Consider the following 11,828-nt stretch of genomic DNA (forward strand, 5'->3'; position numbering starts at 1 on the left):
AACTGCAATTTGACATAACCTCAGAAACTAAGTTGAATGAATTTAAGTCAGGAGATCCTTGAGCCCATTGTTCTGTTCCTTGTACCGTTCCACTGTCAGATCATTTCATATTAAATCAACACAGAAAAGTACAGTATTCAACTTGACTCCATCAGATTTTAATAAAATTCATTGGAGTACAATCCTTCATACAAGTAATTTGCTGTGTCAAATTTTAGACCCATAAGTATAATAGTTTTTGATTTATTGATATTTTGAATTAAAAGGTGCCATTTTATGGTGACCTTTGATATTTTTAACTGTCATAACTTTGTCCCTGGAGCCACAAGTTAGCAAAACGAAATGTGTTATATGTTCTCTGTCATATATAGCTCAATATTTATTATATTCTTTAGTCTCTGATTACATATGCCTCAAGATTTGGGGAACTTGTTTAAATATGTTAATTGTGAAGGACAGGTTTAAAAGGTGTCTGTGGCTGATTTTAAAAGTTTGTAAATTAGTGAAGTTATTACCTTCATATAGCATGTTTTTAAACTGGTATTTACAAGCTTTTTATTTGTATTTTGTAGCAACTTATGGAATCAAAGCGGCGGCAGTCAGAAGATGAAATTAAGGTTCGAGAGCTTCAGGCACGACTGAAGTCAGCAGGTGAGATGCAGGCACGTCTCCAACTAGCTAAAGCAGAACAGAGTGGAGACCTGATTGGAGACAACAGTCAACCATCAACAGATACTGTTGGTGATGCAGAGGATGAGGGAAAGGCAGATACAACAGAGACACCATCTTCTTCAGCTTCCAGGTTGTCAGACAGGGAAGCAAAATTGATAGGTATATTGATGCTATTATAAACTAACAGTATTCCAGCGCTGCCCTCAGTGGACTAGTGGTTAGCGTGCTTGCCACTTGACCCAAGGTTCACAGGTTCAATCCAGGCTGAGATCGATAGATCTTTAAGGGTGATAAAAATCTGAAGCACACCTTTTTCCAGAGGGGAAATAGATGGCTCTATCAGACAAATCAGGATTGAGTAGAAATTGTGCAGATGGAGTGGGATTGTAACTTACTACTAATAAATGCAGACTTCAAAGACAAAGAAACCTCCCACATGCGAGGAGGCCAAGGCTCGGCTTCAGGCTGTTGTGCCATGGAGTCAGTCAGTGCTTCATACACTCTCATTTTCAATTACCTTCCAGAATTCTGTGTATATATATATATGCACAAAGTGCATTTGATTGATTCTTCAAAAACAAATCTTAGATATTAACATTTATATACACAATTTTTGTGTCATAAACAGAGGCCTTTAATAAAGATAAAACCCAGAATGGCTAAAGGACATAATTTTAACCTTACATATTAATCTAAATTCCCAATATAAACCCCATTGATTTACTAGGATATAGTTAATTCAGTTTACTTAAGTTTATCTTCTTTGTTAGGTCTCCTAGCAACTTTTCTTCATGTACATCCATTTGGTGCAGGAGTGGATTATGTGTGGTCATATCTCCAGAAAATGGAACCAACTTTACGGCCTGGTGAAGTGGAGTCTCTTATGAGTCGTTTCCCAACTGTATTTCGTCAGGAATTGTCTGGTATTGGTGCCAACATGGAAAGACGTTGGCAGTTTGCAGGTTTTAAAACAAATCTCAGTATCTGAATTTTAGTCATGCTTGACATGAGCATAATGTCATCATTTTATCATCTTCAGAGCTTTGAGCTGTTTTCAGTAATCTCAAGATTAAGAATAAGGAACTTAATTATTGCATAATGAATTTTTCATATTTTCATTCTGGTATATCAGTATGGAGATACTTATAATTTATGTAATAAACATCTATCATCCAACAGTACTTAGTTCATATTATATTTATACCTTTTACATGACAATTTTTATTCACAGTGTACTTTTTGTATTGGAATATTGTATTATGGCACAGAACGGTTGTGTGATGAATCAAAATATTAGGCAGAGAAATATTTAGGAATTAGATACCTCTTTACCCTGACACCTTTTATGTGTTCTTTGTACATTGTGCATAAAGTGATTAAATATTAGGCTGATCATGTCTGTTCATCTGTCCATATGTTTCAGCTGAAGAAACAATAGTTTTTGATGAAATTTGATATGAGCATTATGCTATTGCAGGCCATCCCAAACTTGTACTTTTCAGTTTCCTATGATTCATTTGTCCCCTCTGTATCTTTATCCATATCTTCACCTTCAAATTCATCTTCAGAATTTTCACCTTTAAGTTCATCTACCATAAATATAGTTTCTTTCTTTTTAGTTTTGTCTGAAATTAGTGCTTCAGCTTTAATTTCATATTCTTCTTCTACTTCATGTGCTTCTGCTGCAGCTTGTATTGCAGCCAATTCCTGCAAGATAAAACATAACAGAAAATGGTTTCAGTACAATGGGTGTCAAAGATACGTGATATTTAACATTCAGTTAATCTTATAATTTTATTAAATGTTATATTTTCCTCAGAAAAAAAGTATTTCGTTATATAGGAAATTAAATTAGCTATACAGAGTACAATTTTGATTGTTGTTCTTCATCTGTCATTGATTAAGGCCCTCTAAACCTGCTAATTTGATTGCTTACAATTTATTTTCTATGTAGCATAAGGAAGATGTGCCATAGTAGTTTAATGTAAAATCAGATGTAAATCACTCGCATTCCCTTTAATTAAATCTCTTCTACTTTGAGAGTTTTACTGCATATCCTATCCCTATTCTTCAGTTTGGAATATTTTACAGACATTCCTCCTTTCTTCTCCCATAAACTACATTTTTGTGTTGGTATGGCATCCTAAGAACGTTTGTTGTAAGTGTATCTCGTTGATTAATTTACGAGTTTGGAATGATTTTATTAAATGAGAATATAGATAAAAAAACAATGTCCTTGAGCATCATCAACAGTAATAAATGTCTGTTTGGTATTGGTATGTGAGTATTGTTAAGCTCTGATTACTGAATGGCATGTTTTTATTACCAATTCAATAATAGTGAAAAAATCTTTCTCAGCATTCTTGACAGCAGAATCCAAGATTATGGAGGGTGTATTTATTGTCTCTTTGCCTGAAATATCTCTGTGTAAGCTTTCAGCCATCTTTGTTCTTTGACGCAGTCTTATCTCTCGATTTCTTGCTTCAAGTATTCTTTCACGGCGACTTTCACGTTCCAACATCTGTAAATAAAATTTATGTTCGTATAAGTTCATTGTAGGTTAATCTGGATTTATAAATCAGTTAAATTATACATTTTGTTGATATAACACAGAAATTGCATACTTGCAACATGATAATGAGAAGTAATGTAATTCTAATTGTTGGTACATAGCCCTTATGGGATATGCATTATTCATATTTTCCTTCCTGTTTGAAAGTTATAACTTACAGCAGTTAATAGAGCTTTGTCATTGCGCTGTGTTGTAGCAAGGCTTTCATTGAACTCCACAAGGTACGAAGTCCCCAAATTGTTACCAACTGCAACTAATTGACCCTGGTCATGTACCCTAAGGCTTCTCAACTGATAGTCACAGACCTGGAATACCACATGCTGTTTATTAGACATGATAAATCCTGCAGTTCATTTGTCTTGTAAAATGCTGTATCATTAAGAATGCTTAACTATAAAATACCTCTGCTACTACGAGGCGCATCCACAAAGTAAGTTTCCCACTCGTCCCACAGCTAGCAAACCTTATATTGCGCGAAGCGACTGTGCGTACGTGATAGAGCAATGACGTAGCATGGCGCATGCACTAACGGTACTTCCCGCATTCTCACAGTAGCATCGTTGCAGCTGTTGAAGATGGAGGTTCTTATTCCAGCTTCCGCCGACTGTGAAGTGCGGTCAGTGATAACGCTAGGCCGCACACGGCTCAACGGACAGCAAGTCTCCTGCAGGAGTTCAGCTGGGAGGTGTTTAATTATTCACCCTACAGCCCGGACCTCGCTCCCAGTGATTTCCATCTTTTCCTACACCTCAAGAAATTCCTGTCCGGTCAGCGTCAGCGTTTTGAGAATGACAGAGAGGCGGAGATGGTTGTCACACAGTGGTTCCAATCCCAGGCGGCAGACTTCTACGACACAGGTATTCAAAAGTTGGTCCCACGGTATGACAAATGTCTCAATTCCGGTGGCGAATATGTTGAAAAATAGCTGGACACTTGCTGTATCTGTTGCAATAAATATTTCCATGAAATTGTGTTTTGTTTCTGTAAACGGCCCCAGGGAAACTTACTTTGTGGACGAGCCTCGTATTACATACTGTTTGCATTATCATTCCCTTTTCCTTTATAATATACAGGTAGGTGGACACTTGTCTATACTGTGTACTGGAAATTACTGAAAATATTATGAGTTGGTGTGTCAGACCATGTTATAATTTAATCTGCTTTGAACTTGATATACAAATTGTCAGTTATATGTTTTAGTATAATTTGAGCTCTGAAGTCTGAATGTACCATCCAGATTTTAGGATTTTACTTTCTGGTATTCTATGCTTATTATTCTTCGTATTTATGTATCCATGTTTCTTAAAATGTCTCTAATTATCTCTTGCCATGTTTTGAATAGTACATTGAATTAACAATTCTTTTCCCTTCCTTAAATTTATGCATTACCTTTACACTGATCACAGCTTCCCTTTGCTCCTGTAGAATATCCCAGGCATCAAGTGTACCATCCATTCTTGTAGTGAAGAACACGGAAGATCTTGTTGGACTCCATGCTCCATCTGTAAGTTGAGCTTGATGATTGCTACATAGTCAACAGAAAAATGCACATTGCAATTACTTCATTGTAATGTATGAAACCTGCCAATTTGATTTTCTACGCAATATCATGTTTGTTACATACTGCTTTACTGTCAGTTTACACAGAACACTGGCTTACCATGTCCACATTATTGATGATTCCTTGCAGTCTTCTGACCAAATGCGTGCCATCCAGTCTCCAATGGTCAGGAAATTTTTAAGGAAAGATGGATTTCTTTGAAGGGCATACACAGGCCCAACATGTGCAGTATACTTGGACACAATTTTTTCAGCAGCAGTTTTTCCTTTACGGTTGCAACTAATGACACATCCATTTTCTGTACCAACCATAAAACGTGTTGGAATTGTCCCTTCATATTCTAGACATGAAGCTCCAAGGGCTCGACTTAAAACTTGCTCTTCTCCTTTGACCACATCAAGTATTAGTGTTTCATTTGGTTCATTTAATTTCCTGGTATCCCACCATTTAATCTATTAAATAGGAAATATAAATACAGAATAAAACTCGATACAAAATTATGCAACAAGGAATTTTACAAGACGTGAGAGAAGATTACTCTATTGTTTAAAAGGCACCTTTAATTTTCTTCAGAATAATTGCTACCTTAATTCTGTAAATATTAGAGAAGCATACAAAGGCAAAGACACATGTCTGGCTTTGAGTAATGTCGATTGTAAAACAACTTGGGAATTGTTGCACAGAGCAAATATATCTAAAAGACTAATGGAGAGAGTAAAGAATATTTATACAAATGTGAAAACAATATATCCATGTATGGCACAAAATCTTAACTTTTCAGAACATTTAGAGGGCTTAGACAGAGAAGTCTTTTACCTCCTGTGCTGTTCAACATGGTAATGGATTACATAGTAAGAAGAGTAACAGAAGGACAATATAGCAGATTACCAAAAGCATAATTGAAGTTTTGATTATGTTTAGTATGATTTGTACACACATCTTGTAGATGGGCTTATAAACTGTAAGTTTTGGCCTCTTATTTCATCAGCTTTAAACTTTTGTGATTTCTTCCTCTGACTGAAGAGCATGTTGTATCAGAAGATTCACATTCACAAAAAAGTGTGAAGAAAATATCTGTTTAGTTAGTGCTATATACTACAGAGTTTACAAAAATGCCATATAGCAGCAATAAATAGGGATGAATATTGCTTACCTGTCCATCAGTAGATGAAGAGAAAAACTCAGTTCCTGACTTGGAATTTATCCATAAAACACTGTAAACAGGATCTCTGTGACTAGGCTCTAAAGCACTCATACCCGCAGGTGTTGAGCTTTTTCTTACATCCCAGAAGGCCACTTGTCCACTGAACATACCACTGACTAAGCAGTTTGGATCTTTAGGGTTATATTCTAGGCAGACTATTGGCACTGCAGGCTTCAGTGTAAGCTGAGGCTTATTTGGATTCTCTGCAGGTAAAGCAGTATCTAGGTTAAACAGTAATGAAGACATGCAGCTTACATATAAGAGGTTTTCAAAGACAAGGAGCTATAGAACCTGAGAATTAATTTATTCTTTTTTTCTGTCTCTTGAAACTGAAGTGAATGTTTATCACTCACCTACTTCCCATATATAAGAGAAAGTGGATAGATGACGTGGTGATCTTTGGAATTCCAAGTTGCAGTGTGATACTGCAAGCCGAGTTCCACCATCTGGAGACCACGACAGATGAGTGACAGGCTGGTTCACTTTATTTGGATCTCGATAAACATTGAGTGTACGAGCTGAGCAACGTTCCATAATTGTAGCTGATTCAACACCTTCAAAATATTCTTCATAAATATTAATAGCATTGTTTTGTAGTATACAGTGTTCCATTGCCTAAAAAGAGTAACGTTCATAATACTGTGGAATGATTTTGTATTAAGAATTAACTGAAATGAATTATTAGACAAACTCTGACATAAAGTAACAGGAGACTTGATAGTTTAGAGCACATATCAGAATAATGGTCATTTTCGTCTTATGAGAGTTTTTTTCAGTATACTTTGCAGGGATCTTATACAGGATTGTCACTACTTATTTCATCAGCTGTATGCCTGCTTAAAATTCAAAACATTATAGATTCAAATTTTCATCTGCCCTTTCTTCATAAATTTTTGTTTGTCTGAAGTATATGCTATTGTGCTGTTTTTCCTTGATTGTAAAATTAAGTTTTATTCTACAGTGTTTTAATCCATCAGCAGTTTAAAGCCTGAAGGCATGAGACCACTCAAAAAACCTTGGCATAGGTGGGAGGATAACATTAACATGGACTTTAAGTAAATAGTGTGATAGGGTATGGGCTGGATTCATATGGCTTATCATAGGGATAATAATGGGCTTCTGTGAACAAGGAACATTCAGGTTCCATAAAAGGGAGGGAATTTCATGACTAGCTGAATGTACCATTGGTTTCTCAAGGAGGATTCTGCTCCATAGAGTTACTTGGTTATTAGAAGCTTGAAAACGTCAGACAATAATGGTATGTTATGTTGTTGATATTATGTCCACATCCAAGCACTGATATAATATCAACCTTCTAAGTAACATGAACCTATATGAAATATGTTACCTATACTACAATTATGTTTTATGCACTAGTGAGACTGTTCTAAAGAGATAAATTGTCTCTCTAATTGTGCTGCATGCCGTGATTATAGGAAATGTAGAAAGAGAACTCTGCATATACTGAGACATGGTAAGACGAGAGAAAAATTTCCAAGAATTAATGTAGTCTTCACATCTTCAGGGACAGTTTTGGGAGACTCAATTTGAAATTTCCATACTTCGAGATCTGACTGGATTAAGTGATAACCTGGATTTACAAAATTCTGAGTTGCAATATTTTACTGTACTGAATAATTCAGCAAAAAGTGAAATGTTATCTAAACTGAGTGAAAAGACATTTTTCTCATTTATGCTGTGAAGTCAATATGAGCAGGTAAAATGATAAGTAAAAAATTATAATCTTGTTATATTTGTAGTTCTACACATTTTATAATGAATATTCTTGATTTTCTAGAGTCTGTATTGCTGCACTTCTAAATAAACTTTTATTAAACTATATTGGAAAAGTATGCAGTAGTCCTGTGTGAGGCTTAGGGTTTTCATCGCAGTTGGAATTCAGATTCTGGTCTTCTAGGTTGTGACACTGTGTAGGTGGTCTAGAGTTATTCCCTGAATATGGAGGCAATCCAAAGTGTATGTACTGTTTCACATATATATTTGTTATGTGTATACGAGATGATCACTTTAAAAAGTTCTTATTGTTTCATAAATAACACATGAAAAGATGTACATGGCATAAATATTTATCTAAGAGAATCAGTATTTGATACATTTGGCAAGTATCACATGAAAATTCTGCTAGGAGATTTCAATGCAAAAATTGGGAGGGAGGATGTCTTCAAACCCACAATAGGCAGCGAGAGTCTCCATGCACTTAGTAATGATAATGGCGTCAGAGCAGTGACCTTCGCTACGTCAAAAGATTTAATTGTAAAAAGTACAAAATTTCCACACCGTGATGTTCATAAATACACTTGGACTTCCCCAGATGGCAGAACACACAATCAAATAGATCATGTTTTAGTAGATAAGAGAAGGCAGACAAATGTAATTGATGTGAGATCATTCAGAGGAGCAGATTGCGACACTGATCATTATCTGGTGGTAGCAAAAGTGAGGGAGCGGCTTTCAGTAAGTAGACGAACTAAACAAAATTTTGACACAGAAAGATTTGATTTGAAAAAATTAAGTGAGGGAGAGGCAAAGGAACAATATCAAGTTGAAATTTCGAATAGGTTTCAAATTTTAGAGACAAATGAGGATAATGAAAGTGTGGACATCAACAGGGAGTGGGAAAATGTCAGAAACTGCATCAAAATTTCAGCAAAAGAGAAACTAGGATACTACAGGAGAAAGCAAAATAAACCGTGGTTTGATGAAGAATGTTCAAAATTAATAGATCGAAGGAAGCAAACAAAATTTCAATGGTTGCAGAACCCAAACAAAACAAATGCGGATAATCTATGTAACGTGAGACGTGAGGCTAGTAGAACCTTTAGGACTAAGAAAAGGGAATACCTGAAGGGCAAAATTGCTGAACTTGAGACAAATAATAAGGAAAAAAACATCAGAGACCTGTACAGAGGCATTAATAACTTTAAGAAAGGATATCAACCCCAGACTAATTTGGTAAAGGATGATAGTGGCAATTTGCTTGCAGATCCAATAAAAATTGTGAATAGGTGGAAAAATTTCTTTAGCGAGCTCTTAAATGTTCATAATACTGGTGATATTAGACAGATTAAAATGCATACAGCTGAACTGTTGGTGCCAGAACCTAGCTTAGATGAAGTGGAACTAGCCATTGGGAAGTTGAAAAGTTATAAATCTCCAGGAATTGATCAGATTCCGGCCGAATTAATTAAAGCAGGTGGCAAAGGGTTGCATATGAGGATCCATAAGCTTATTCAGTTAATTTGGGATAAGGAAGAGATGCCACATCAATGGAAGGAATCCATAATTATTCCTATTTATAAGAAGGGGGACAAGACTGAGTGTGGTAATTACCGAGGAATATCGCTGCTATCAACCTCATACAAAATTCTATCCAACATTCTTTTGGCAAGATTAACCCCATATGCGAATGAAACTATTGGGGATCATCAGTGTGGGTTCAGACGAAACAGATCAACGATTGATCAGATCTTTTGCATTCGTCAGATACTAGAGAAAAAATGGGAGTTCGGTGGGACTGTACATCAGTTATTTATAGATTTCAAAAAAGCCTATGACTCTGTGAAGAGAGAAGTGCTATATAATATTCTTATTGAATTTGGTATACCAAAGAAGCTAGTGGGTCTAATAAAAATGTGCTTAAATGAAACCTGCAGCAAAATTCGAGTAGGTAAATATGTATCTGAGACATTCCTCATCAAGAACGGTCTAAAACAAGGAGATGCTTTGTCTCCCTTGCTCTTTAACTTTGCGCTAGAATACGCCATCAGGAAGGTCCAAGGTAGGCAGGAGGGTTTGCAATTGAACGGGACACATCAGCTATTGGCATATGCTGATGATGTTAATTTATTGGGGGACGATATAAATACAATAAAGAGGAACGCAGAAGTTTTACTAGAGGCTGGTAGACAAGTGGGGCTGGAAGTAAATTCAGAAAAAACTAAGTACATGTTAGTATCTCGTCATCAGAAGACAGGCGGGCAAAATTATCTTAGGGTAGCTAATAAATCCTTTGAAAGGGTTACAAAGTTCAAATATTTGGGAACAACAATAACAAATCAAAATGATACTTGTGAGGAAGTTAGGAGGAGACTAAATTCCGGAAATGCTTGCTACTTCTCAGTCCAAAATATTTTGTCTTCCCGTCTGATTTCTAAGAACCTGAAAATTAAAGTATACAAAACAATAATCTTGCCTGTTGTTTTGTATGGGTGCGAAACATGGTCTCTCACTCAGAGGGAGGAACACAGATTGCAGGTGTTTGAGAATCGGGTGTTGAGGAGGATATTTGGGCCTAAGAGGGAAGACGATGGGGCGTGGAGAAAACTGCACAATGACGAGCTTAAAAATCTGTACTGCTCCCCCAGTATTGTGAGGGTGATTAAGTCGAGAAGAGTGAGATGGGCGGGACATGTAGCGCGCATGGATGGGACAAGAGGTGTGCACCGGGTACTGGTTGGGAAACCTGAAGGGAAGAGACCGCTGGGGAGACCTAGACGTAGATGGGAGGATAATCTCAGGCGGGATCTATCCGAGATAGGAGTTGAAGGAAACTGGATTTTGTTGGCCCAGGACAGGGTCCGGTGGAGGGCTTTGGTTAATTCGGTGATGAACCTTCGGGTTCGGTAAGCCATCTAGTTAGTTAGTTAGTTTATGGCCACAGCTTTTTTCTGAAACATTTTTATCTACTCAGTACCAGCTTAAATATATATAAAATGTTCAGATTTTCATATAAATTGATGACCATCCAGACTGCATGTATGTCATGATGCACATCTATTCATCCAATGTGAACATACAGAACACAATGAAGCTAAGAGGAGTTTATGTTTTGTTGCAAAAGTGCCTAAAAATCAATATTGTATTTTACTTAACCCTCATTCTTTAGATTATCAACAATTTAGTACATTTTTGTTTATATACAAAAAATCATAATTGTTAATATGTCTCACTCACATGTGTAAGCTGTAATACAGTATGAATATACATCTCATCCTTTTCAATCTTTTTCTTAAATCTCAATGTTTGTTCTTCATCTGCTGGGTTGACTTCACGTGGCCATCCCCCTTCAGTGTGATTCATTCCATGTTGATCATATTGAGCTCTTATCGTGTTTAACTGGAAACAAAAAAACATTATTGTGTATGTTGAAATTAGTATGTTTTTTGTTGTGAAAAGCGAGTTTCATGCACTTTTTCAAAGTTTAATGAGAACCTCATCCTACTGGAGGAACGCATGTTTTACAGTTATTAAACCACAGGGTTATAACGCTATAAGAAGAAGAAGAAACCAGAGATTTTGGAGGATGCTATGTTTTCCAGTGTGATGAATTATACAAAAAGAATTATGATGTTTTCCTCAACTTTATGGCATTTGCAAATAATTTACAGATTGTTAAAAGAAATTGTGGGGGATAATGAAATCAGAACCTGAAAATATTTGCAGGAAATTACCTCATGTTCAGCGAGGACGCTGCTGCACTGCGTGCTTCGACTAACGGGATTCTTAAATATGTACTTGTTAAGCTCCTCTTTGTTAGGAGTTACGTTTTCCAATAATTTGGGACCCTCATCAACAAAGAGGCACTGACGCCCAAACTCGGACCTCTTCTTAGTATAAGCGTACTGTATTTCCATAATGAACTGAAATGTTCAATATCTACAATGAAAACAGTATTTGTCTACATTTTAAAGCGCTACGAATTTATATATGCAAATATTGTTTGAGAGGTTATGTTTGCATTGGTTGTCATGGGAACGGTCATAGATAAAAGGCAGACCGGAACTCGGCAAGAATATAGG

General features: G+C 36.3%; 2 protein-coding genes across 3 annotated transcripts in view; one reads left to right on the forward strand and one right to left on the reverse strand.

The window, feature by feature from the left end:
* LOC110834038 (ecto-NOX disulfide-thiol exchanger 2) overlaps positions 1-2,712 on the forward strand; it is a 20,577-nt gene extending 17,865 nt beyond the window's left edge. The window contains exons 11-12 of the mRNA XM_022072795.2: positions 573-831; positions 1,443-2,712. Coding sequence (XP_021928487.1) covers positions 573-831; positions 1,443-1,660 — 477 coding nt within the window. The 3' untranslated portion in view covers positions 1,661-2,712. The remainder of the gene's footprint in view (positions 1-572; positions 832-1,442) is intronic.
* Positions 1,854-11,776, reverse strand: Dnai2 (dynein, axonemal, intermediate chain 2). Of its 2 annotated transcripts, none has more exons than XM_022072804.2 (9): positions 11,481-11,776; positions 10,984-11,145; positions 6,363-6,624; positions 5,959-6,212; positions 4,905-5,257; positions 4,634-4,769; positions 3,403-3,549; positions 2,999-3,193; positions 1,854-2,379 (listed from the first exon to the last, which is right to left on the reverse strand). In XM_022072804.2, the coding sequence occupies exons 1-9, from the start codon at positions 11,661-11,663 to the stop codon at positions 2,179-2,181; spliced, it is 1,893 nt and encodes a 630-aa protein (XP_021928496.1). In that variant the 5' UTR covers positions 11,664-11,776; the 3' UTR covers positions 1,854-2,178. The 2 variants fall into 2 exon arrangements, with proteins under 2 accessions (XP_021928496.1, XP_021928495.1); XM_022072803.2 differs by having other exon boundaries at positions 5,959-6,230.
* Between the last annotated feature and the right edge of the window lie 52 nt (positions 11,777-11,828).

Source organism: Zootermopsis nevadensis, unplaced genomic scaffold (genome assembly GCF_977971745.1).
Source record: "Zootermopsis nevadensis isolate Lab colony 2312 unplaced genomic scaffold, Znev_1.0 Znev_ptg000017l, whole genome shotgun sequence".
NCBI classification, from domain to species: Eukaryota; Metazoa; Arthropoda; class Insecta; order Blattodea; family Termopsidae; genus Zootermopsis; species Zootermopsis nevadensis.